The 27,719-nt window shown below is 46.1% G+C and overlaps 2 protein-coding genes across 2 annotated transcripts in view; both read right to left on the bottom strand.

The window, feature by feature from the left end:
• Positions 1 to 418: 418 nt before the first annotated feature.
• LOC147905063 (putative fucosyltransferase 8) lies at positions 419 to 3,127 on the bottom strand. Its single transcript, XM_087389812.1, has 2 exons — positions 2,581 to 3,127; positions 419 to 2,164 (listed from the first exon to the last, which is right to left on the bottom strand). Exons 1-2 carry the CDS (start codon positions 2,855 to 2,857, stop codon positions 651 to 653), a joined length of 1,791 nt encoding a protein of 596 aa, XP_087245938.1. The 5' UTR covers positions 2,858 to 3,127; the 3' UTR covers positions 419 to 650.
• Positions 3,128 to 13,115: 9,988 nt separating this feature from the next.
• The window catches only part of LOC147905062 (uncharacterized), a 72,391-nt gene continuing 57,787 nt past the window's right edge, over positions 13,116 to 27,719 (bottom strand). Inside the window, exons 9-12 of the mRNA XM_087389801.1 lie at positions 24,230 to 24,429; positions 24,006 to 24,132; positions 14,253 to 14,342; positions 13,116 to 14,162 (exon numbers count right to left, since the gene is read on the bottom strand). Coding sequence (XP_087245927.1) covers positions 13,297 to 14,162; positions 14,253 to 14,342; positions 24,006 to 24,132; positions 24,230 to 24,429 — 1,283 coding nt within the window. The 3' untranslated portion in view covers positions 13,116 to 13,296. The remainder of the gene's footprint in view (positions 14,163 to 14,252; positions 14,343 to 24,005; positions 24,133 to 24,229; positions 24,430 to 27,719) is intronic.

The raw sequence follows: 27,719 nt of genomic DNA, 5'->3' as shown, positions 1-27,719 counted from the left end.
CCTTAAAAAAAGTCATGTGGCTTTTCTTTTGCACCCAAGAGTGCTTGCTTTTACCACTATGCTGAAAGGGAGTGCCCACATGCATTTGTGCTTCACTCCTCACGAGCATTTGTGCACTCTTGTTAAATGTATTAAAAGTATGACAAGGTATCTAAATGTATAAAAGCTTCGTCCTTCGGAAGCTTTTATTTTATGTTTGAGGCTTTGGGATGCTTACTAGAATGCATAAATTTGGGCGTTAAACGAAAAGGCTGACAAGGTAAAAAGATAATCAAAGTACTCGATTACTCGTTTAGATTCTATGTCTGAGTAATTTTGGGAAAATTAAGACGGAATACAGAGACAATCCTCAGTTTCATGACAGGGAAACTGTAATTCCTACGACAAGATAGTATAATCATTTGCAAAAATCAATTTTTTAAGTGAGGGAGATCATGAGTTTATACAGAACAGTCCAACGAGTCCATGGTTCAATGAACAGCTCAGAACAGTCCAGACATTGGTTGTCGTATGAGTAAAACTGGTTCAGTCGATCGAATGATTATTCACTTCTCTATGCTCAACATAAAATTCCGAGAGATATGGGGGATGGTTGCAGATCCCAGATGACAGTTTGCAATTGCTATGAAAATTGGTTTGGAGCCTGAAAGTCAAGAATCCGATGACGGAAATAGTTTGAGACCCCAACGTACATCCTCGCAATGCTTGACGAAAGGCAGAACCTCGCTGGTATCCGCTCCCCGGTTGAGGTTGCAATCGAAGTAGGGAGGAGCATGGAAACAAGGATCCATGGAGGGCGTGCGGGAGCATACAGGCCAAGGAACTGTATCATTCTCAACGCGCGCCAAGATCCAAGGCTTGATACCTGCAAGACCGTGAGCTACATACCCGAAGGTCGACATTGGGCTCGTGATCAGTTTGTCGCTAAATGACAATAAGCAAATCTCCGCCCAGGCCTTCCTATTGTGCCCATGCTTTTGTGTCTGTTGGTGAAGCTCATGGCTGGGCTGATGCACACTCACGACAGCTCCCGTCTCCGTGGGGTGATCCAAATAGATGTCCCTAATCCGTTCGGAGTAATCCGGCAGCAGCGATGTCACTAAAACGGCTATGGAATCTCCCTCCTGAGTCTTGATTTTGGCTTGCTCGTTATCCGTGACGTTAGGAAGCAACTTGTTCTCCACAGCGCATGCTAAGATCTGATCTACGAGATAAGGCAAGGCAACCGGGGCTGAAACGAACGTGCGGATCTGTATGCTGATCTTGAGCGATGCCTTGGCGAGGTAAGCATGGTAGAAGCGGGTGATCCAGCTCCAGACGGAGTCAGTAGGGTAGAAGAGGTAGCGACCGATGTGATGGAAGATGGCCTCCCGCTGCGGGAAGAGGCGCTCCAGCTCCTCGCGGAAGTGAGGAAGGTAGAGGTAGAGGGAAGGGACGAAATAGAGATTGGTTTTGAAGATCAACCAAGGGACGCGGTCCAGGAGAGCGTGCTCGGGACGACAAAAGAGCAGTTTGTCGTAGAAATCGTATCCATGGGAGAGGTCGACGAAGGCGAAGGGAGGAACGGGGAGGGAAGAAGCAGAGGGGCTAGAAAGGAGGGGACCTGTGTCGGGGATACGAAGGGCAGCCTGTTGGAGGAGGTGGCCGAAGCGGTGGGGAGAGGAAGAGTTGAAGAAGAGGGAAGCGAGGGGAGCGAAGTCAGGGGGCAAGAGCCAGGAGGAGGAGGGGAAGGGCTCGCAGAAGAGATCGGCGAGGTCGGATCGGCCATCGACGAGAAGCACGCGGTCTGTGAGGAGAGCGTAGACGAAGGTGGACGCGATGGAGAGAATTCTGTTTCCGAGGCCACTGTAGGCGATCCAAACGACGTATCGACAAGATGAGGAAGACGAAGACGACGATGAATGGTTGCCTTGCTTCAGCAGAAGATCGACGCTCCGGTTGAAGCTTGCTGTTCCCGGACCGCATTTCTTGTGCAGCGCCTCGTACTTCCTGAGCTTGGCCACTAGATATGGCGATGGGGTGTAGCTCGACTTCCGCCGGTAGCCATGGATGAGACCCCTGCTCTTGCATTGCTCTCCATCCAGCTCGCTGGATAACAATCCTCCCACAGACTTATCATCCTCTTCTTGCACTTTCTTCCGATCTTGATCCCATTCTTCACGCCCTGCAAAAACGAAGCAACCATTTCAATCAATTGATTGTTGCAAAAGATTCCCACGCATTTATTCCACAGCCTGTTTCAACTTTCCATCGATCTTGTCCCAAGCATTTCGTCTTTTGTCCTTCTCCCAAGCAACGGCTTCTCACACTACCGTGATCTAGCCGTGTCTTCTTTTCTTGTGCTCGCTTCCTCCATGGCAAACCCCTGAAACCCTTGCAGAAACATGTCTTCTTAACTCTCTTGAGAAGCCCCAAGGTTTTTGCATGAATGGACGAATCCTTGCAGAGATTCGCATCGAAAGCTCCATCGATCTCCTATGCCTACGCTCTCGCGACATTCGGGCATCCATGCAAGATCACACAGTTGGCAGCATTGACGCAGACAAGTACTGTGCAATAGGGAGGAGAGAGGAAACGGGCCTTGAGAAGTGCGAAGAGGCGAGGAGAGCAGTCGATGGCGAGGAGATGAGGAGGAAGAGGGGAAGCTGAGGAAGCTCCAAGAGATGATGAAGAAGGCGACAAGGAGGAAGACGAGGAGGGCCCAAAACTGAGAGCTGGGGCGTTTGGAAAGAGGAGGAGGAGGAGGGATACGAGCTTCCAATCGTTCATTCTCAGCATCATCATCCTCATCAGGGTCAACATGGAGCAGAAGGCTGGCCGGCAAATGGGAATGTTTTCTGGAGCGAGCCATTTCCATGCTTCTACACCACCATCTCTCTCTCTCTCTCTCTCTCTCACACACACAGTGTAACAAGTAGCAGCAGCAGCTTCTTAGAGAACAGAATGATACGAATAGTTAACTTACACCCTCGTGTCCATTCCATGGCTACTTTTTGCCTCTGCTGTGTCTTAGCTTTGCTTTAGAGTATAAGCGAACATATTCCATTGCGAGCCTCGATTTTAGAAGTCTCTTGTTTCCGACTTGCTCTGCTCCTGGACTCTTCCTCTTCTCCCCTTTTGCAGAACTCTAACTCGCGTCTTCAAAGTAAAACCCTCGCCTACTCCACCACCGAATTTCCCGTATCTCGCCTTCCGTGCCGTGCCCCCCGCCCCCCCCCCCCCCTAGATCATCGGACTTCACCAATCACTACCACGTAGATTTTTGGCCTGCTCTCGTAGAAGGGGAGGTTCTGGCTTAGTAATGAAATCGATCCAAGAGAAACGAAGTTAAGTAATTTAAAGAATTCATACACTGGGTAATTCCTGTGGCCACGTGCTCAGCTTTCGATTGGGGAAGCTCTAGCAATCACCAAAACAAGCAAGGCATTACAAGGTTGAAAATATCGGATATTGGAGTGCGCTCTACGATTGCAGCATTTCTTATAGTCTCATTGTGCACGACACTCACCAAAGGCCAAAACTCAACCCTTCCACTTTTCAACCTCAGTCTGCAAGTCTCTAAAAAATGGACGCCCTCAACCATTTGACTCTCTCTCTCTCTCTCTCACAACTTTTCCTTAGTTCTTCCAATTTCCCTGTTTTCTTCTCATTAATCAATCCTCTCTTTTTCCTAAATTCCCTATGTTCAACTCTCTCAAACTTCTCCTCTTCCTATTTTTTCCTAAGTTTTGTTTTTTCTGTTGCCCTAATTTCTTTTATTTTATCCTAATTTCCTAATTTTCCCTAATTGTTCCCTATTTCTTCCTATTTTTTCCTTTTTTCTCTAATTCCTTCTAGTTTTTTCTTTCTTATTTTCTATTCTCCCAATTTCCCCCCTTTTGTCTTTAATTCTTATCCTAATTTCCTATTTCCCCCCTAATTGTTTTCTATTTCTCTATATTGCTTCGTATTTTTCCTAGTTCCTTCAAATCCTTTCTATTTTCCCTAATTCTTCCCAATTTTTATAATTTTCCATTCCTTGAAATTCCTTCTTTAAAATTCTTTCTTTAAATTTCTATCATTAGTTTTCTTCTTTTTTAAAATTCTTTAAAAAAAATTCTTTAAATACCTTTGAAATTCCTTTAAGCCCCTCTTTCTTATAAATTCTCCTTCCCTTATACTCTAAATCTTAAAATTACATTTATTGCTCTAATCCTTAATTTCTCCCTCCTCCTTCTCCTTTACGTTCACACTCCTAAACACACTAAGTTTTTTCGCCTTACATAACCATTTATTTACATTTCCTTAAACTCACCCCAATAATTTTTACACTTGAAGCATAATATCAAGATTTAGCTTTGTAAGTCTATAGCATGAGCAACTATTTCTATTGTGATCCCCATAACAAGGGAGGGGTTGGTGTCTATGACACCTGTCTTCCCAACAAAGTTAAAATATGTGGCAGGTATGCAAACTCCCCTCTTCAATAAAAGTGATGCTTGTGTGACGACTTATCAGAGCAGAACTTGTCTGTATAGTCATGCATTCTATAAGTCTTTATTTAATTGTGCTCCTCTTAATATTTTGTAATGTCTCATAGCAGTTTTCTCTTTTGTTTCTATTACCAAATTTGTTTTCATTTCACTATGAAACGGGCTTTTGTCGAGTCTTCACATACACAGACACACACATTCAATTTAAAAAAAAAAGAGCATCTTTGGATATATCCTTTTATTTTTATGAATATGTTGATACTTTTTCTTTAAGCAAATTTTATTCTTTCTCATGCAATTTCTAACTATAAAGTATGTAGTTACTCTAACTTTTATGGATGCTATACGTAGTATTACATTAATTTCCAACTCTGGGTAATAACTTTAATTTAGTATTTATTTTGCTGTTGTTTATAATATACAAGTAGTTAAGATTAATTTCTATGGTAATGTAGTATTTTGGGGTATCTCCTTTATTTGGAAAGTAACTTTAATAGGGTGTCTTGTGCATGCCCTATTAAATTCTAAAATAGTGTTTAATTATGTACCTTTTTTGCTTGAGACTATCTAACCTAGAGAAAATCCTTCCTTTATTTTTCATCTCTAGGGCATTAATAGCTACATGCTTCCTACTGATCAAAGAGTCCCACCTACCCTTAACATTTTTATGAGTTACCAATGTTTTTATAGTGACATTAACTATGAGCTTTAGTAATATGAACTCTACATGATTACTAAAGGATCCTAATATGGGGTTGGATTACCCTCCCAAGAATAGGCTTTCACAAGGGCAGTGGATTTTACTCTAAGACACTTATTATTTCTTACACATTTCACTTTATAAATTTAGAATCCAAAGGGTAGTTTGGTTCTTTGGTAAAAGCGATAACAAGTTGGGGTAAATAGGCATAATCAGTTTACCCAATTGAAGCTATCTTGTTCTAACATAGTTCCTCTTGGATGGTGGTAGGTAAGTTGACCCCGACCTCAATTCTCAGACTTACGAAAGGATTCATCAATTGGACTTCTTGTATACCCTTTGGTTATGATGGACAATTATTTTCATATTCCACATATGATGTTTGGCTCAAAAACGCTGCATGTTTAAGTACCCTTGCAGTGGATTCTATGTTTTTGGATAATCTACTTCTATTTCATTCCTCCAAGTATCATTTACTCATATCCTCAAAAATATTTACTAAAATGTGGTACACGTTATCCAAATGATTGAATTAATTGTATGGTTTAATTTTGATGGGAGTATCAAATTTGTACACACTTTGATTTCCCAACAGGCCCTTGGTCAGGCTAGTACCATATAAATGATTCTTAATCATTGGATAAATTGTCGGTGGTTAACTATGCATTGAATTACTAGTCGAATGATATGTACTAGTCTGCCCATACTGATGTTTGTTGGGTTTTCATTTTCTTTTATCACTTCGTACTAATTGCGTTTGTTTTCTGGTAGAACCAACGGATTCCATCCCTGGTTAAACTTGGTTACACTCCTACTTCATCCAATATCCCAATTCCTCCTCTTGGGACACAATGCATCCTTTCTTGCTTCAAAGGTCCAGACTTCCACAAAAAGCTCTTGGACTTTGAAAAGCAAGCTCCCGTTAAGAAGTTGCATTCTTCTTTTACTATTGTCTTTGTTAATGATTGGATCTCATTGCTTGTTCTATCCAAGAAAGACCAATTGGATTTTCTTAAAGCTTTCAACAAATTACTTTTATCCCTTCCTTTGATTGATGCTCAAGATACTTCGAATCTTAACTTTTACTTTTGATTGTTAACAAACTCTTTCTTCTCAATGGTATTCCAACTATTCCTTTAGAAATTAAGAACATTCTTGAAATTGTCAACCCTCGTTTGGACTCTGATCTCTTCGACCACAATGAGAAAGAGGACCTTTCTTCTTTAAATTCCTTGTCCTCTTCGTCCTCTCCTCCTCAAAAAGTTATCTCCTACCTTCTCTAGTGCTATTACCCTCCTCCCTCATAGATAACTTGAATTGGATTCCATAAGGCTAGAGCATAAACTTTGGGATTTTTGAAGTTATCAACCATAGAGCTCCTTTCTCAATCCCTCCTTAGCTCTTTCCTGTAGTTGCTTGGTTGAGGTGGTCGATCATTGCAAAATGCTAGCCATACAATCCAAACATCTTTTGTCTAATGACTTTGTCTTTGATATTTCTCAAATCAAGCTTTCTGATGTGGATTAATCAAGACAAGCTTTGGGAACCTAAAAAGTTCTTGAAAATTTGTTGGAATACCTATAGAACTTTTCTTAAATGCCGGTACAAAAGATCCGATCCCAATTCAGCATGTTGTGCTTCCATATTTGGCTAGATCATCTCTTATGGTTTGTGTTTTAGAACATGTCGAGCTTCTTTCCCCTCACATCTGGGCCAGCTCTGGTATATGCCTTCATTGGTTGGGTAGCCCCTTTCCCCTCGGAGATCAGAACTGCACTATTAGTGTATTTCTGGTTTCATGATTTCATGATAGAGGCTGCTCGTAACCTGGCTATTTTTACTCTGAATTGCCTGCTCTGGCCTCGACTTCTCAACACTCTGGTAGCAAACACTATTAAAGCAATCCTCCTCCCATAAAAAAACAAGGATCTCAAACGACTCACAGCTACTCCATCTATCATGAAAAGCGCTACCAAGAAACCGCATTCCTTTCATGGTTCGGAGGACTTTGGTGAGCCCTCAAAAGCACTTGAATTTAAGTAATGATGATGAGCAGGTAAGATTCATCACCAGAAAAGCTAATGATTTATCTCTTCTCAATAGGCAGAAAAGGAAATCTAAAAGATTTATTCATCTTCTTTTTGTCAATAAACTTTTTGATTGTATTTCAACTGAAATGGTCTGTATCATGGTATTGGAAAAATTTGGTGTAAAAAGAGATTGTCTACTTTTAACATTGGGTTTGGATGGAAGTTTCCTATGGTTTGCATGGGGACACTACCACTTGTGTAATTCTTGAACTACTCTAGCACTTCTCGAAGATCAGCGTGTCTGATGGTGTTGAACTAGCCTGACATGTGCCATGAGTACTGGGTGGCATAGTATCATTAACCAATTTTTGAGGCTCTTGGGGACTTTCTTTTTCTGTATTCTTTGGATCGAGCTTCATCCGCACATGTGGCTTATACTTTTGAAACTTCTTACGTTGGGAACTGTGGGGTAACATTTCCACTGGTAAGCTGGTCCCAAGTAAGGGTTCATTTGCTGTGCATACTTCTTCTAGTCCATCAGGTGACCATTCTAGAGGAGGTGGCTCAAATTTTGAGGGAGCTAGCTTTGAAAGATACAATTTGATGATCCTTGTTTGGACTCATTCAAATCCATTGAAGTGTTCAGCCTTGGATTTTTGGCAATTTCCTCCTTCAGCTTTCTTGTGGGATCTTTTGCTATTATTCAACTTTGGAGGTTCAACTTTGGGAAGCTGGACTGCCATTAGGGCATGCAGAATGGCTGTGTCATTGTCAAAGACGTGATCTTCAATTTGAGCATTCTTAGCCTCAATCTTGAGGTCCCAAGGGAAATATGCGTCATTATTGGTATGGGTACCTTCTTCACGTTCATTATTCCACTCAAGGTCATCCATAAAGAATGGTACCTATAGATCGATTGGTTCTTCATGTGTGAGTGGAGGATTCATCTGCGTGACCTTCGCATCTATCTGTAAGAAGATGGGGTCTAATGAATGGTAGTCGTCAATGGTTGCCAATGTTTGTATCCAATTATTGACATGACTTTGTGTATCGCCTGCTATGGCATGCTGTTGTAGGGGAGCTGATTTGCTTGAGATCGTCATTGAAGAGGTTTCATCCAACTCTCTAAGCACAATTGGTTTTATTGCTCCTGTCCCTACATTCATGCTGATTGTGGTGTCACGATTTTGGATTGTCAGTCTATCTGCTCCCCAATCATGGAGGACTGATGCTTCCCACAACTAAGGATGTCCTAGCAAGATTTGATAGGATTTCTTGGGGAGATCCAAGATTGTGAATTGAAGGGAAAAGCGGAATCCTAGAACTTTTGTTGACACACCATTCGCTATTCCCAAGGGTTTTTCCTGTGAATCATCGACAATGTGTATGTTGAAATTATCCTTTTGCATTGGTGGGAGACCCCATTCATCATAGAGCTCCTTGGATAGGACATTTACACCTGTTCCACCATCCACTATGGCTTGGACTTCATTATATGCCTTGTGTATCAAAGGTACAGTGATGTTGCATATGTCATCTCTCTCACCCATCCGCATAGGGACATCTTCTATGTCTTCCATAGGTGGAGGGGGATTTGCAAGTTTAATACAACCTTTGAAACTCTCCTAGAGATTGGGACAATTCTGTAGTAGGATTTTGATTGGAATTGACATAGGACAACTTAGAATGCTAGAAAGTGTGGCTCCTTTAAGTTGATGGGACGGTACATTATGTTGCAGATTCTGTTCTTGGAACACAGGCTCGAGTACATTTTCAATAATCTATAGGGCCAAGTCATGGATTGGATCTTGTGCTTGCTTCTCAGCCTCAAATTGAGCTCGTTCCTTTTGTACCCATTGTTAAATTGCCTGAAATCGAGCCTTCTCCACTTCTACATTTGGATATGGAGGTTCTTTTATTTAAGGCTCGGGAGCTGATGTGGATGAGCTTGGTTGCTTAATGCTTGGCGGAGGTAGAGGCACTTGTGCTTTCTTTTGAAGAAGTCGTCTTGATTGAATTGCAATATTAGGGTCCTTTGTGGCCTGTTTTTGCTGGTGTGTAATTACATTCATTGGTTGTGATATTACGCTTGTCGGCCCCAGATTTTGATGGTTCACCTCAATAATGCCGATTGGGACGTCAGGATTAGCCTCAGTTAGTTGTGGGACCTTATTTTTCATGGGACAATCCATATAGGCATGGACTATGCCACAATCTTTGTAGAGTGGTTGGAAAGTAGTGGGGCTACCACGATGAGGGCACTCTATGATCCGATGATTTTCTCCACAACCGTAGCATGCTCGGTATGTATTGGGCCGAACTTGATTCGCATATACTAGTATTAAAACTTATGTGCCTTCTACATAGTACACTGGGTACTTGGCTTCATACTCGAATGGTGAATCCACTTCCTCGACTTGAAGTTGTTGTATTGGAACTACCAGAGGAGCTGGATTTGGTGCTCTTGGATATGGTCATGGATTTGGATTTCTGAGTGATTACGAGACTTGTGTCCGAATGGCATCAGGATTCAGCCTCAGAGTTGGGGGCGCTTGTGCAAGTGCCGGTTGCCTGTACATTGGTATGGGTGTCGGTTGGTATTGTTGAGGTTAAGGTGGGTTGTTGTGCATGTTGAAGATGCTGTTAAATTACACGGCGCAGCAGAACAGAAACTGAACAAAGAATAGAGAGTACACAACAAACTAGAGAGGAACAAACTTTTCCTTCAATACTGATGTAGTACAGAAGATGATGGCTCCATCCACCCGTGCGCTTCCACAGTAGAACTTAGATGGCGATCTAGACAGATACTATATGAAGAGCTACTAGCTGAAAGATCTAATCTGATATAATGGAATGGGGAGGTCGCCTCTTTATAGCTATGAGGGCGGTAGTCGGATCAACATAGTCAATGGAACTGACCAGTCAACCTAGTCGGTGAAGCCGACCAGTCAACCTAGTCGATGGAACCGACTAGTCGTCCATGGAATATTCAAGGAATATTTCCTATACCATCGCCTCGGGGGCTCTCACCCCCAAACCCCCACCCCCCTGGGACCCCCAGCTGGGAGCTAACTGGTGCCCAGACCCCAGCAAGAGCAAGGGGCTCCCATACAATCACCTTTCTACCATCAACGGTCTCATTGATAGACCTCATATGACATGTAAGTCAGGATCCATCCAGTGTTTCGGGCTCACACATGGCTTCTCCTCATATGGGGGCCGGTATTCCAGTATTGGTGAAACTAGACATGATTGTCTCACTTGATGCACGTTTCACCAATCTGAAATTCAGGATTATACTTCTTGCTCTTCACAAGGGGAACTGCCCAACCTCACATGGATTGACACCCTCACATGGATTGACACCCTCTTTTTTCATTGTCGTTTAGGACATGATTAGGGACTATGCTACCTCAACCTTACAAGGCATTTGGGACTTTGTTATGCTAGGTCCATGTGGGTCTCTCTCCTTTGTATCAATCTGCCTATGTTGGAGAGTATCAAGAGAAAACTCCTCTGAGTCTAGCCAAACTTGACCTCGCTTGTAGGATGGTTTTCATTAAACAACTACTGCTTGCTACAGCATGCATTAGTTGCTCTTGTTGGTTACAGTCTAGGGATTGCATCACTCAGCTCAAAAGGCCTATAAGAAAATTTCTATGGAGTGGGCTCGATGGTTCGGCAAACACCAGAGCCAGGTGGCTTGGGAGACCTTGATTCTCCCCACATAGGAAGAGGGCCTTTATATCATGATCTAGACTTGCAATGTATAGTCATATCCCTCTTATGGTAGCTATCCCAAAAGCTTGGGGAAGCTTCAAGAGTACTCTTCAAAGAGTTGCCCTTTCCTCTTTGGAAAGATTGATAGGAAACCTATCATGTGGAATGACACTATACTTGATGATCATGGTAGACCGCTTAGTACTTGTTATAACAGTGGTACAGTGCGAGAAAAGTCCCACTTCTTTTGTGGGATCTTGAAAGAATTTCAAAAACCTTTCAGATGATCGTAAATTCAATTAGTAAGTTATCGCAGAGGAGGTGCAAGGAGAATTCAACAAATTGATGCAGCCATACCTATGGATTGGGTTGGTACACATGACATGCCTCGCTATAGCTTTACTTGACTTGGGGATTTTGCAAAGAAGCTTTATATGGCTCCCAGATCCACCCTTCACACACATTGGCTAGTATTTGGACAGATATTATACACACTTTGATGGCCATTTGGATCTGTGCATAGGGGTCTTCTTGGGTGACTTCTTTGAAAAGCATAGTTTTCCTCTAAGTCATAGAGTTCTTTCCACAGAAGTCACAGAGAAGACCCCTATGCGCATTTCCAAGAATAGGTGTGGAAGCGACCATAGAGTTCTTTCCACATATACTACATGCAAAATTCTATGAGAAAGTTGGCCCAATGGCACGTCTATGCTATAGAATGGATGGGAGTGGGCTTGAGAAGGATATGCTTTGAAATTTTGATATTAAAAAATGAGAATTTCCATTCTTTTGCTCTTGCCCTTCCTATAGCTCATGTCCTCTACCATCCTCTATGGCCAATACACAATCAACATTCTAATATGAAAGTTGGCCATGAAAGAAAAAACTTAAGGAATGATGTTCCCTCAAGATTGCTGAGCACGAAGCTACTGCATCAATGCATGAAGACTCTCCAACAATTTTGAGCTTCCACTTTTTACTTTTTTCATTCATGTTCCGTCTTTTTATTTTGGTGCTTGCTTGTTTCTTGGCTATTGAGTCTCTTTCTTTCTATGTTTTTCTTCTATAATAATCTTGTTGTAGATGTGTTGTTTTCCTTGGTTTGGCATCTAGTTGGGTGTTCTCATCGAGTAGGTTTGTAGCCTTCTACTTGTTTTGGATTTTGTCTTTGTTTTCTCTTTGCTTGTAGGATAAGTTGTGTGATGACTTGTCATGATACTTTTGTTTTCTAATTTTGATTGCTAATTGTAATTGGGACTTCTAGATAGTTGAAGATCTAGGTGTGTCTTTTTTCTTGTTTGGGTTTGTGGAGGTCTGATAGCATGTGATTCCTTGTCATGATCTCGTTTTTGTAGTTTTGTGCTCCTTTAAGGCGGCTTTTAGAGTAGCTTTTTTAGTTCTTTGTTTGTAGTTTTGTAGTTTTTGAAGGAGTTCTTTTGATTGTTTCTCTCCAGCGCATTCAATTGGTTACTCTCTCCTACTTGTAAGGTCTGGTCTTTCTCTAGTCATGGTTTATTGGTTCTCATAGGATCCTTTTTTTCCCAATTGTATAATTTTTTTACTCTCTCTCTCTCTCTTTTAACACGTGGTGTTTGTCTTGTCATGGTTTACTGGTTCTAATAGGAGCCTGTTTTAGTCAATAATTCTCTCTCTCTCTCTCTCTCTCTCTCTCTCTCTCTCTCTCTCTCACACACACACACACACACACACACACACACGCGCGCGCGCGCGAGCAAATGGAATAGATTTTAGTTCTTTCATTGATAGATACTTTTTTTAAAATCGAGAATATAAACTTTTTATTCTCTCTCTCAAAAGGAATGGTTTTTAGCTCTTTCATAAATAGAGACTTTCTTATGTACTTGGACAACATGTGCTTGTCTAGTCATGGTTTGTTGGTTTCGATAGGAGTCTTTTTGCATCAATTGATTATATTTCTCTCCCTCTCAAAAGGAATGGATTTTGGTTCTTTCACTAATAGAGCACTTTTAAGTGCCTGTACAATACAAAAGGATTCTCTTGAAAGTTACATTTATTATGATGGATACATCTAAGAAGGAAGTACTGGTCCATACCCATGAAACAATTGCAGGGTGTTAGCATGCTAAATAGCCTACATAGTGCCTTATTAAAACAAGAGCATGAATCTCAACTCTAGATGAGTCAAGCCTTTCATTTATCACATATTAGTTAAAGTAATAAATAGAAATGGCATTTGTCCAAGTTTCTCCTTTTACATTTATGACCTATCATGACCAATGGATACCATGGTGGTATATCATATGCCCTCATTTTCAGTCACATTGATTAGCTATAACGTCGGTGAGTAGAGGAATCTTAATGCTTTCTTTTACACAAAATATGATCCTGATCATAATGTAATATTGAAAAATATGGTATAATTCTGATCTTTGTAGCTTATGAGGGGGTATAGAAGAAACTCACGATTTACTCCCTTTGCCACAAAACTCATGGAATGATATGAAGCTAATGCTTTCTGTGCCAAGAAGCTGCTTCTGTTCTTGAAGCTTGTATCAGTGTTCGAAGGTGTACACTTCAAATGGATTGGTTTCCCGGCATCGCTTTGAGTGTACAGAAAACAACCAGGTCTGCTTGCTGCTTCGAAGGACAAAGAGTTGTATTGTGCTGAGAACCCTGGAATAATGCGAAACACAGAATCAATTCCAGATGGCTTCTTATATTCATGCCCACAACTTTCTGTGCTTCGGAGCTCACTGGCTGCTAAAGTACTGATACTCTTATCAACCTCATGTGCCAAAAATCTGCCTGGATGATCGAAAGGCTCAATGGCGACAAGCATTCCTACAAGACTTAGTTGAGTTTTGTTTCCATCCCTTTCAGAGATTTTAGACTCTGCGGTAAACATTGTCATCCGCATAAGGAGAGCCTTCAAGCATGGCTCACTGACAAGGTTCTCAGTTATGGGATTCGCAATCCTGAAAGTTGAGTAAGCAGCCCCATTTGTCCCCTCTAAAGGAGAAGGCATCATCAGGAGAGAACTCTCAGTATGTGTCACAAAGCTAAGAGTGTTCTTTAACGAATTCTCTTGGCTAAAGCTGTAGATGTCTTCATTGAACGAGTCTGGAACTGGTGTAATCCAGGCAGATATAGACTGCAGATCAACTCCTGCAATATCCCAATCCCCGCTGCTCATCCCAGCAAGAAGGTAAGGTCCAAAGAAAAATGCGTACAAGGAGCCATACTCCTCACGTTCATCTGCACACAAATCACAATCAAGGACTCAATATCTAATATTGGCAACACCAAAACTGGGAGAATATTTGGTTTATGAATTTTGGAACTTACCTTTCACTTTCTCTGCCCTTAGGGCTACTGGGAAAAAAAGTTCTAGCATGTCTCCAGCTTTCCATACACGTGTCACTCTTAAGAACTCCCCTGCTTACACAAACATTTAACTGTATTGTCAGCCAAGTCTTATCCTTCTGAACATGTATTCTTAAAATTTCCTTCAAAATACAGCGATAAGTATATTACTCAACATCTATAAGATGAAAAGTTAAGCCATAGGAGATACCTAATTTGGCAGTCGTGAGCTGCTGCTCCTCCCCGACCCTTGCTGCCCCCTCTCCCTCACCCTCTCAGCCTCCTCCTCCGCCCCCTCAGCCTGCCTCCCCCTTCGTCCGCTCCCTCAGCTCTCCCCCACCCCCGCAGCCCCCCCCTCCCCAACTCCTCTCCCCACTCCCTACCCGCCTCTACCCCAGCCCATTTCCCGCCCCTTGCGCCCCTCTACCCCGCTCCCTGCGCCCCTCTACCCGCCCCCTTCCCCGCTCCCTCCTGCACCCCTCCCCCGCCCCCTTCTTCCTCCCCTCTCCCTCTCTCTCTCAGCCCCTCCCCCTCCCTTTCTCTTTCTTCTGACCCTCTCCCTCTCTCTCTCATCCCCTCCCTTTCTCTCTCTCCCCTCAGCCCCTCCCCCCTCCTTGCCTCTCCCTTCGCTCTACCTCTCCTCCTTTCTCTTCAACCAGTCCCTCTTTGCCTGGTTTCTTCTTCCCGCAGCACCTTTGAGCCAGACGGAGTTTATTTGTGTTCGAATGGGCACTCTCACCTTGATTGGCGATGGATTTCCACTCAGCCCCCGGCCGTGAAAACAGTTACATTTTCAGAAGACGAGTTGCAGTATCTCAAGAAGGATGTAGAGCTTGAAAGCTCTACCACTTTGATCGCATGCATCTATGGGTCTCACCCTTCCATATCACAAGCCAGAGGCTGGATGCCCGCGGCGCTACCCCCAGACCTCACCCCTCGACTCAAAGATGTTTGCTTACCGAGGCAAGGTTTCTTCGAGGTTGTTTTTGATTCATCGGAGGCTACGAGCGCTGTGCTCAAAGCCGGGTTCTTGCACTTGGGACATAGAAAGAGTTTCTTTGACCCTTTCATGCTGGGCTTTGACCCTGTGGAGGAGGCCAAGCAGGGGTTTTCGTTTTTCGTTCGATTTTTCGGTCTCCCCTAGGTTTACCCTCGCTTACTCCCGGTGATTGGGGAGTGCTTTGGTATTGTCACTGGGATCCCCCTCTCCCTGGTTTACCCTTGATAGCTATAGAGGCGATCAGGTCTGATGGGGGTTTCTAGAGCTAGGGTCCTCACATTGGACCCTAATTATCAGATGATCATATTATGCTTCAGCGTCAGGATGGTTCTTTCTTTTAACAGAGAGTGGAGATAGCAGGTAGACAAGAACAGTGTAGGATCTGCAGGACCGTTGGGCATTTTGCCAAGGATGCCCTAAAAATAAGAGGCGGCCCAAAAAACCTTCTAGCCTCGACAGGGGGGTGGTATAGTTCTAACACCTGCTCCTCGACCTTGACAGGGTGTTGGTACAATTTCAGCACCTCCTCCTCGACTTCAACAGGGTATTGGTACAACTCCACTTCAGAGCGCTCTTCCTCGACAGAGTGCTCTCTCGATACCGCCTCCCTCGACAGAGTGCTTTCTCGGTACCTCCTCCACCCGCTTCTGTGGCACCCCTATGGGTGTCGGTCCATGTGCGGCCTTCACATCCTCCAGATCAGGAGGTTGCTGTCCAAGACACCATCCCCTCAGGAGCTTTGGATATTCCCGTTCTAGTTGCTTCCACTGATGTTGCACCTCACGCAGTCCAGGACGCTAGTGCTCCAATTGTAGCTCTAACTGCAGCTTCTCCCCCTGACTCAGCGGAAGCCCCTCTGCTTGACCAGGGACTTGATGATATTTCTATGGCTAGAGAGACCCCCACAGCTCTCTAGGATCATGGCGTTAGGAGTGGGTTTTGGTTATACGATGCAACCCATAGTCCAAGAATTCGGGATAAAAAATCCTAGATACAGTATATGGACAACAAGAATCTTCCACAGAGGATTGCGATTGAGTTTTGGGACGGACCTAGGTGAACTAGTTGGCTGGATCAGGCTAAGTGATATGCGATCAATCTAGAAGCTTCTAGGCATAGATGTTGGTGTTGAAATTCTCTCTTATCAAAAATCGCTACTGTCCTCAACAATCTTCTTGGTCTTGGGACCATTGTCGCCAAGGAAAGTGACAATCCTAAGCTTTGATACTACTAAGACCTTAACCAGACCCCATCTTGATTCCAGCAAACAAACCGCAGCTCCTCTAGTCAATTCACAATCGTAGAATTCCAATCGCAACAAGAGAAATCAATTCACAGCACTAGTAATCAATTTGCACTTAGCATAATCATCGCCTAGAAGCCGAAAACTCCGGATGAAGCTGGAACTCAATTAGGAAGGGTGTGGGAGATGGAGGAAGAGAGAGAAGAGATAGCACTAGAGCCTAGAAATAAGGACTGGACCCCTCGAAGGAATTTATTGCAATAGAATAGCTTTGTACACTTGGCTCACCCAGGGAGCACGAGGCTGAGTACAATGTTCAATGCCACTTAGAGCTCAAGGCCCCCTCTTTTAGAATCTAGGCCTAGCTTGTGCTTTTCCAAAAGCTAGGCCTGCTTTTCTACCCTAAAATAGGCTACTTTTTACAAAAGTTGGCTTTAACTACTTTTCTCCATAGAGAATGCGCTTACCTCCAAGTGGGGTGCGTTTTATGGGCCTTTGATCCTTGTGAGCCCACCATAAACTAGGTCGCCTTCTGGGATTTTGCTCTTGTGGGACCTGCTTTTGGACACTTGCCCCTTGAATTTTGGGCCTTTCTGCACTCTTCTTGGTCCTACACATTCAATAAACATTATCCAACACTTTATCCCATTAGAGATTAGCCAAGTGCATTCATACTAGTCCTTGAACTAATCCTAGTCCCTTGTGGGTGTCCCTTTAGTTCTCTTTCACCAATGCAAAGCAAAGTCAACTTGCTTTGATCGAAGTCAATCTAATAAAGATTCCTCTTTGTTTCTTGGGAGAAGCACCAATTGGTGACAACGACTCCAATAGTTCTCTGCTCCAACACTTTGTTGTTCCAACAGTTTGTCCTTTCTTCCACTCGTCTCTCCAACAAATCCCTTCTCCAATAGCTCCTCGATCCAATAGCTCCCCACTCCGCTCCAACTATTCATCGCTGCTCAACTCCATTCCGCTTTTGCTTCGCTCCAACAGTGTGTCCTTCCCCCTTTTGATCATCCGATGTCTAAGCTTTTGTCTTCTCAGGGCAGAGAAGCTCCTGCAAATGCCCCCCCCTCCCTTGCTCCCGTCTACCCCCCCCTCGCGCTGCGCGGCCCTCCCCTCCCCCTCCTCCCTCACCGTCGCCTCTCGCTGCGGCCCTCGTCCCCCTCTCCTCCCCCTCTGCCCGTCGTTCCCCCCCCCCGCTCCGCTCCTCCCCTCTCCACTCTCCGCTCCCTCCCCGCTTCCCCCGCTCCGCTCCTCCCCTCTCCGCTCTCAGTCCCCCCCCCCCCGCCCCCTCCTGCCCCCCCCGCTGCGGTGCAATGCTGCCCCCCCCCTCCCCCTCCTGCCTCGCCTCTCCTCCCCACCCCCTCTCGTGCGGCGCTGCCACACCCCCTCCCTTTCCCCCTTCCTCTCCCCCTCCCTGCGCTGCACTGCCCCCCCCCCTCTCTCCTCCTCCTTCCCTCCGCCACCCGCTCCCTCGTCACCACCTCTCCCCCCCCGCTTCCCCGTACCTCTCCATCCCTCCCTCTTCCCTCCCTCGCCTCCGTACCACTCCCCCCTCCTTTGTCTCTGCCGTTTCCTTCTCTTTCCCCCGACTTTGGAGCGTTCACAGTTTGTCGGTGCGGTATGGCGGCCACGAGCCCGGAACCGGTGGCCCAGACAAACCCACCCCCCTCCATCATCCTACCGCGTAACACTGACAAAGCACCGGGTCTCCTTGGTGAAGCAGGCCGCCACGGACTTCTCCTAGACATCCGTTTATGGAAGAGTCATCGGCTACTCCCCTTCACGAGCAGACATCAGGGACTGATTGCAGTCCACCCTCTACCTTGAGGACAGCCACATTGAGGAGGTTGCACTCATGGAACGTGGTATCTTCTGGCTCAAGCTCTCCTCAGCACAGGCTGCGAGCGATATGGTCAGGCGATCCCCTACTTCTGTGGGTGGGAAGATCATCCTTATGGTCCCATGGTATAGGGGTTTTAGTGTAGCGGACTTTGATGCCCGCTTCCGCATTCCTCGCCATCTAGTTACCCTCATTTTCCCAGGCCTCGCAACCGAGCTTCGCCCGATCGTCAAGGACCTGGGGGCGCACTTTGGCTGGCCCATGCAGGACACCTACGTTGATGCAGCGGCAGCCCAAGGGGTGCCACGTGTCAAAGTGGCAGTCCTAGATCCGCAGAGTATTCCCTCGGAGTTCGAGATCGAGACGGACACAGGTGTGGTGACGCAGCGCATTATGGTCACTGGTCGCCCAAATCAGTGTCTGAGATGCCATGGCTTCGGGCACCAGGCGCGCTCCTGCCCTCGCTTCACGAGGACAAAACCTCATAAGGCCCCCATCCAGGCAACTCAGGATCCCCCCCACCAGGCATCGACACCCCCTCCCGAAGGGGAAGGCTGGACTGAGGTCAAAAGAAAACGGAAAGGAAACAAAGCAGGACCAAAAAAGCCTTCCCATCTACAGCAAGAGCCCCCCCCTGTGGTCACCAATCAGCAGCAGCCCGGTAAGGGGAAGGAGAAAGGGAAGGAGAAGATCAGCCAGCCTCCTCCTCATCCTTCACCCCGCCCTCCTTCCCCTCCCCCCTCCTCCTCGGTCCCCCGACCTCCACCCCCTCCAGGATCCCCCCCCAGCACCGGTGGTTTCCGCTCCCCTCTCTTCCTCGAGCATGATCCAGAGGGAACCCCCCTCTCCGCCTGAGCCATCTGCAGCCCCGAAGCCAGCACAGACCTCCCCCGCGCCTATCCCTCCTGGCCCGGCGGAGGGGAGAGGCCCTTCCCCGCAGAAGGCCATCACCCCTCTCTCTGGTTCAGACTCCTCATCCTCGTCCCCACACCCAAGGGCTGCTCCTAGAGCTCTACCTTTGGAGTTTTACCGAGCAGGACCTTGGGATTATCTGGATGCAGCGGGTATTGGCTCCTTCCCTGCATGCCTAGACATCGGCATCTTCTTCCTCCGCAAGGGGGCGGAGGGTAAGGTGTCCGTCCTTGCCCCCCACGATGGTCCTAGCTATTCCTTCACTTTCACCAGGCTTGATATGCCTCATCCCCAAAGGGGGGGACTGTCAGGAGATCAGACAGTGGTGCCCTATCACCCTCCTCCCGACTGCCTACAAAATCCTCGCCAAGATGATCAGTAGCCGCATCCGCCCCCTACTACACGACTTGATCCATGACACCCAGACTGGTTTTGTCCAAGATCGCAGCATTTTGGACATCATCTTCACTTTCTCAGAGGCGACGGAGTGGGCCCAGCACAGTGGCCAGCACCTTGCCATACTCCTTCTTGACTTTGAGAAGGCGTACGACAGGGTAGACGGGTCCTTCTTGGAAGGTACACTCTCTCGGTTCGGTTTCTCGGACGAGTGGATTAGAGGTATTGCTAGCCTCTACAGATCGGCCTCTAGCCAGGTTATCATCAGCGGCAGGATGGGGGAGAGATTCACCCTCGAGTGCTCGGTGCGTCAGGGCTGTCCGCTTGCACCCTACCTCTTCCTATTTTTTGCGGAGGCCATGACCCACTTCCTACGAGCCCGTACCACTGGTCTTCGCGGGATGCGTCTCCCTATTCGAGACGATGCAAAAATCTGGACTCCGAGTATGCAGACGACACAGCCCTATATGTGCAGGATGATATCGAGTCACTGGAGCGAGTGAGACTGTCCTTAGAGGTTTTTTGCCTAGCCGCTGGGGCGAAAATCAATTGGCATAAGTCAGTTGGTTTTCTTACGGATCCGGGAGCCAACTCACAGTGGGGTATTTTCTTGGGGTTTCGCTGGATCCCTAGAGGACAGACGACACATTACCTGGGATTCCAGGTAGGCCTGGACATCACGCCGGCTCAGCAGTTCTTACCGGTCCTAGCCTCCATACGACGGAAGCTAGCCTTCTGGAGCACGGCTCGGCTATCCTTGGCAGGCAGGGCCCTTGTGGTCAACCAGGTCCTTCTTGCCACCGCTTGGTATGTGGCCTCTTGCTGGTGTTTCTCGAGATCATGTGTAGCCCAGCCGAGGAGACTGGCGCAAAACTTCCTTTGGTCTGGCTCAGATGGTTCCGGCACCACTAGAGCCCGGGTCGCCTGGCAAACGGTCATTCTCCCCCAGACAGAGGGCAGCCTCGACATCATAGATCCAGAACTGCAGAGTCAGGCACTACTTGGCAAGTTAGTCATCCGCGGTCTGACCCCAGGAGGGCAGACGTGGTGGAAGCTCTTGCTTCAGCATGGTCTTAGCGCGTGTACCCCCCTGAGAGGGGGTGATTGGCAACCATCTATCCGGTGGATCTTCACTTCTGCCCCATTGACTCAGCCCCGTTCCCCCTTCCTCCGTAGCCTCGTCTCGGTTTGGAGGAAGTTGCGACACAGCCTCTCCCAGGTTCCCCCTAGCTGCCGAGAGGAGATAGACAGACAGCCCCTGATCTGGAGCAGCCAGGTGATAGATGATACAGGTCGCCAGCTTGGAGAGAGATCCCATATCCCTTGGGCGCTCTGAGCGCGTGGGCCCGTGTGCTCGCTCCGGGTTTGGAGGGACATCTACAGCCAGCAAGCGAGCTAGCAGCAACAGTAGGTACGGCACGTGGGATCCAGGCTCGGCGAGCGGAGATCGATGCTGCCATTCCTGCAGGTTGGAGGATTCCCATGGTCACCAGACAGCTCTTCCCGGGAGATGAGAGGTGGCTAGGACAGTTCACACCCCGGGGCATTCCTTTGGTGGTTGCACGCCTTTTCTCGGACTCCTCGATCCACTTCTTCTCCGTCACCGATGATAGCCGCCTCCAGAGCAGAGAGGCCATGATCGACCCCCAGCTTCCCTGGCAGCGCCTTCGCATCGTAGGGCTGCAAGGGAAAACGTGGCATATAGACCCCCTGATTATGCAGGACCAGGATTGGAGACTCTTGATATGGGAGGGCCGTTCCTTGACAGAGGTGGAGTGGGACCCAGGGGAGCGGTGCTGGCCACCATTGGAGACCTCAGAGAACCCTACCCCCTTCTTCTCTTACAGTGCGCGTACTGGTAGGCGTGCTCTTGGGGCTCTCCAGCGCGGGCTACCCACACAGGCACATAGTTGGTATGCCCAAGGGATATCTCTGGTCTTTCTTCGCACATTCTGGAAGACTCTTTGGGCAAGCTGGCGGCCGAGGAAGATCTCTTACTTTCTTTGGATGGTGGCACACAAGGGGCTACCAGTTGGCAACTGGCTGAGGCAGATGGGGCAGGAGGGGCACTGCCAGATGTGTTTTCAGGAGGAGTCGTCCCTGAAGCACTGCCTTTGGAGCTGCTCGCATGCGCAGACAGTTTGAAAGGGAGTCGTGGGGATCTTAGCGAGGGCTGCACCCGAGCTAGGACCGATCACTTGGGGAGCCGTTTGCTGGTGCAGCACCGAGATGGGACATCACTTGGCTTATGAGTTCTCTAGGCAGGATCCAGTCTTCTTCATCACGCAGGCCACCAGGGCATACATGGACAGCTTCCCTTGGCATCTGACAGAGACAGATGCACGAGCGATGACTCGGCACCCAGTTTGGGAGATCATAGGGAGCATTGCAGGCTGGCATATCTAGACTTCCAGATGCGCGCAGACCGTAGGAGATCAGGCTTCTTCTGCTACCCAGACCCTAGCAGACATTTGGAGCACGATTATTCACACGCTCAAGGGTCAGTGGGATCAGATTCAGGGGGAGTCCCGGGCAGGGAAGGAAAAGAGACGGCACTTCCTTCGCGACTGGGACCACCGGGAGCTGTTCTTCCAGCACTCTGCTCAGAGTCTTCAGTGGCATTACACCCCCCCACCGTGGCTGTTTGTCCACTCTCCGATGATTATGCCCTGAGAGGCTTGTAATTAGCATTTTGGCTCCTCGGGCTGTATCCATTTTGTGATTGCAGCCCGCTGGCCTTTAGGCCCTCTTGTACTCTCGCTTTCAAGTAATATAACTAGCACTACTTTTTTGCGCAAAAAGCTTTTGTCTTCTCCCCCGTCTCAGCTTAGCTCTCTCCACTCAGCCTTATCCTAGCTCAGCCCATTTCTCTTCCCTCAGCCCAACTCTCGTAGGCCAACTCACTTCCCTTCACTCCACTTAGCCCAGCCCAACCCACAATAGCTCCCTCCAGAGTTGGTTGAACCCCCAACCCATCCTAGGGGTCGCCTTAGCTAGGGGGTGCGACCAGATGTCATGGCCAAAATGGAGCAGACAAGCTCCTCCTCCTGCAAACTAGAAAATTCCTACACTCTACAGTTCTTTCTTCTATACCCTCTCCCTACGCAAAGAATACTTGGGGGGATAACCAACCCATAATTGGCCTCCAATAGAATACTTTCTTTTTAAAGCAAGAAGTGCAAGACTTGAATTACAGATGGCAGTTTTGGTACCTGAATCTTGGACCTTGACGGATCCGAAAAGCAAGTTATAATCTCTAAGGCAATACAGACCTCCAAGGCCTCTCCTCCTACTCCTCGTGATTGGTCTCTACAGTCACGGAGCTTGTTCAAACAGAAGTGCAAATGATCAAGAAGGAAGTAGTTGTAGAGGTTGACACAAAGGTAAATAAGCCAGGCACGACAATGCACCGAAGATCAGGATATGAAGCCTTTCTGAATGCTGGTTCAATGAGGAGGATACATACAGTGAGACTCTAGTACAAATCAAGGCAGCCACCCCAAACATTTAATGGCCGGAAGAAGACGAAGAGGGAAAAAAATCCGCAACTAATATCCGCCATGCTAGAGGACATGCCGTAATTACACTCTTTTTTTTGTGCAAAGAATGCCGTAATTACACTTAGCACACGGGATATACTAATCAAGCTTCTTCGCCAATCCTACAAGCTGAAAGGGACCAAGACTTGGATAGCCAAGGAACTCACACAGGCTCAGCTAAGGCAATGAACCTAGCAAAGGTCGAGGCTGCTAGGAAGGATGCAAAATGGGCAGTATATCATGAGGGCATGGCCCTCATGAAGGAATTTAAGTTAAAACCAAACTAATGCATGGCCGCTTATTGTCTTATTTTTAGACTACAAGGTAGGTACTTTATAATAATTTGGAGTCTCTTTATGCATGGCTTCGCAGCTGCCTTGTGCCCCAGGGAACGGATGTATTAACTGTTTTTTTGCTGTCCCATAGACCTGTTTGTCTCCCGTGGACATTAACATATTTTCTTTCTTCCTTCCTTCCCCATTGATATGACCCCCTCTCTCTCTCTCTCTCTCTCTCTCTCTCTCTCTCTCCATATGCTTGTGCAATATGCAATATATAGGCTGAAGTGGAATCCTCTACAGTAACAGTATTTCGACAAACTCGCTTACAATGAAGGACAAGACTGGAGTACACTGAAGAGAGACCACTTGTTTAAGATGATATACAACAAAAAAGAGATTGCTTGTAACAATGATGCTCTGCAAAAGGAGGCTTTTGACTTAGCAATTCTTATGGATGCTCGAAGTATCAGGCCTCCTTTTGCTCAAGCAAAAACAGTTGCACTATTTTTTTAAATTACCTGGAGATGGAAATTGTAGAGTTTCATTGTTTATGGAGACACTACCACCAGATGATGCCGCCCAATATGGTATTCTTATGCTTATTGTTGCATTCTTGCTGCTTGCACTCTCTGATCCTCTTTCACCCTGTAAAACATCGTGAGTAAGATCATGATTTACAAATTTTGCTCTAATCGCAATATTTAGATATATCAGCAGCAGTGCAAAGGTCCTAGAGATTAACCTCATCAATGTTAGAAAGTTGAAATGAGACATGCATGTAGGGATTAGTGGACGAGAGATCTTCAACTGTCTGGTGTAAAAGAAGTTCTATAGCACTCCATGTGAGTGAGCTTGACACGAGCTGGATTACGTACAACACAGGAATCACTTCGGTTTCTTCAAAATAAATGGAGTCTCCAAGTTTTGAGAAAGACTCTATACCTGAAAAACATGTATTGTGTAAAGGAGAAACTCAAGTGAGTTTTTGAAAAATGCAAATATTTGTACACAGCTATTGGCTACAAGTAGAGACGAACTAGATCGAGATGCATGGCCACATTATGCCTGGGGACCCAAGCTTGAAGAAATAGTTTCAAAACAGTCATTTGTTTGAATACACATTCAACTAAAGGGAAATGGTCACTTGCATATCTAAAGAGACTCCACAAAATAATTTTTCTTAACTTGGAGGCATTTTGGTTCTGACTTGATACAATGATGATGATGTTATGACTATGTAGTACTTAGCTTTTACCTTTTAGCATGGGTGATGATGCTCATTTATTAGCTCCACCTTTTTAGCTTATTGTATTAGGTTTCTCACAGTCTCATAGACCCATTAGTCTTTCGAAGACTTTAATGTAGGGATTCAGTGCATGCATAAAACATCAGCTACATTCTTTACCATTCGAAATAAGGAAGCTACTCAAAATTGAACATGCAACAAAGAAGTTCGTCCAGGCAGAAACGTTCTCACAGAGGTTGATGATGCAACCACAAATGGCTTAAACTATTGATGGTTTATTGGACTCGGAAATCAAGAGTTAGATAAAGATTGTGACACCCATGATAAGCAAAACAATATTTCATTCAGGGACAAACAGCTCATGCCTACCGGCCTTGTAGCATGCTACATACAGGACACGACTCAAATGACTCTCGACTAAGGACTCGAGTAAGGACCTCCTGGAGCATCTGCTCTTCAACATAATATCAGATAGGATATCGTGACTTTCATTGAGCTGAACGGACAAAGAGACCCAAAACTGTTGCTCCCCAGGAACTTTGTATAAGCAGAGAACCGCCTTGCTACATTGAGAATAGCCAAGTGTTGAGCATGTATTGAGAACCGCCTCAGCCAGCCAATCATCGTTTACCTTCATGCATGGACCAATCCCATTGCATTGTCCAGCCAGCCATGGCGTGTGTCCACACCACTATCTCTGGAGCAGCCTTTGAGGAGCAGTTTGGAGCAGCAGTTCAGCACCCTTTGGGCCCACTTCTAGGAGGACAAATAAGGCTGAGGAGCTGCAGAAGCTCACTGGAAGCTGCCCACCTAGGCTATACACCTAGACAGCAAGGTGGAGAGATTAGACACGGGGATAGAGAGTCTACATATGCTCGAGGTGGAGCACGCTGACTTAGGGATCTAGGAGTGTCTCGGAGGTAGTATGACAGCATCTTTCGGTGAGGACGAAGGACCATGGTTTGGTGGGACTTTGGCCCTCTATTGTATTGTGTCCATTGGACAGAAATATTGTATTGTATTGTGTCCATTAGACGGAAATATTTTGTTGGTCCTATATCTCTTTTGAGCATTGCCTATTTACTATTCTGCACACCTATGTAAAGCACATTAAGTAAAGAAGTTTGTGATTCCACCCACACCACACACTGCTCTTGGGCTATTCTATCAGTCTTCCGCTATTCGTACCCTCTGTTGGTCGATTTCTAACACTCTAGTACCATGGACGTTCGAACCAATCTCCTCATGGAGTGATCGCTCTTCGAGATCTTGGGAAAGATGCTCTAGTCTTTGACATTGGGGATGGAGGTATACTCTCTAGATCCACGGATGATATTCTTCTAGAGGTTGCCTTTCAGCCTGTCACGATTGCTGGTTTTGTGGACCATGGAGCGAGCTTGCAGTGGTACTTAGACCCCGACCCTCTGCTCTTGGCCCTGGGATCCTAGAGGTTGTGGTTATATGGAGGTGCACCTATCAGGTGCTTGCAGTGGGACCCAGGAGAGTGGGAGTGGATAGATCATGGGCACCGAGAGAGGGGGATTCCCTTCTTTCGTTTCACGGTTGGTAATGTCAGGAGATTTCAGCTGAGCAGTAGAGGTTGGATTCCCTCTAGAGCCTCCCATTGGGATAGCTTCTTCATCACCGCAGAATTGCGTAGGAATTTCTTCATCCCTTAGAAATAGAAAGATCACTCTTTTCTTTTGGCTTTCTATTCATGAAGGGATTGCAGTAAACCTGTGGAGATCACGATTTGGGTCTGATCTTACCCTCGCTATCATTTTACAGAGGAGTCAGTGCGACATTACCTTTGGGACTGCAATCAAGCGAGAATTGTTTGGAAAGGAGTTGCTCGGATACTCAGCATTTTTCATACTTCCCCTTTTTTCATGACTTGGGGCTCGGTCGCATGGTTATCCCTTACTGGGCTCCATGTGTTTTATGAGGGTGAGCCTTATGCTTGGGCACTCTTGATCCGCCGACAGGTGATAGAGCCCTGCTCTCTTCAGGATGTACCACATATTCCTTTCAGAGCTTCACATGGTTCAGTGGACACCTCTTGGGAGATTTTGGCTAGCATTTCCTCTTGGCACATTTGGAGAGCCAGATGCACAGAGGCCTTGGATGACACCCAGATACACCCATCACAGGTGTTCATGGGTATTTGGAGTGACACGGTTCACACTTTGATAGCCATATGGGCTAGCATGCAGGGCCCTTCATGGGCAGCCTCTTCTAGGAGGACTGTATTTCTTCGAGTTTGGAGGGGTTCTCCCTTTTTCTCGGAGGTTGCTACCGGATTGAGATGGCACTATCATCCCCAATCCTTTCTTTTTGGCTCTTGAGCTTTTCATGCATTGCATGGTGTATCCCGTATTCCTGTATGGAGCTTGCTCTAACGGTTTTCTTTAATACTTAATAGAAGTCTCTTTTTTGCAAAAAAAAAAAAAAAAAACCTCATGGAGGCTTCTCTATGATTGATTCTTGTCATATCAGAGACATTGAGATGTGAGCACCATCTTAATCCATAGCTAAACAAATAAATATATAGTAGCTAGTCCCTGCTATGTGTGATGGAGTTTTATGGTTTTCAACCTTGTGAGTGACTTGTCATGAGATTGAGACTCCACTATTTGTTGTGTTTACAGAGGATGAGTTGGGGCATCTTTCTGGATTCGTCTATGTATGTATGTATGTATTTTTTCTGCTCCCCCCTAAAGATCGTTAAGTTAAATTATTCGGTGGTACTTTCAACTAGATAGGCAGTGATCATGTAAGCTGCGTAGGGAGTCTAAGAGCATGAATGCTTTAAAGGCTGCCGCTGGGCGCAAGCCAGCAGTTTTGGACACTTTGTATTTGCACAAAGCAGAATTCATGCACTTGTTGAAAATGCACCTATCCTCTATAAATAAGGTAGCATTCATGGAACAAACCCTGACCATGATGTTGTTTGTGAGAATCCCCTCTTTATTTTGTGACGGAGTTC

This window comes from Dipteris shenzhenensis, chromosome 2, assembly GCF_047967505.1.
Source record: "Dipteris shenzhenensis isolate YYH24624 ecotype China chromosome 2, Dip_SZ_1.0, whole genome shotgun sequence".
NCBI classification, from domain to species: Eukaryota; Viridiplantae; Streptophyta; class Polypodiopsida; order Gleicheniales; family Dipteridaceae; genus Dipteris; species Dipteris shenzhenensis.
This window is presented reverse-complemented; position numbering and strand designations above follow the sequence as displayed.

Bases quoted from the DNA above. Each gene is read 5' to 3' on its own strand.
- LOC147905063 (XM_087389812.1), bottom strand. From the start codon at position 2,857: ATGGAAATGGCTCGCTCCAGAAAACATTCCCATTTGCCGGCCAGCCTT. The intron at 2,165-2,580 runs GCCCGTTTCCTC...TCGTTTTTGCAG, and splicing joins GCCTCTTCGCACTTCTCAAG to GGCGTGAAGAATGGGATCAA.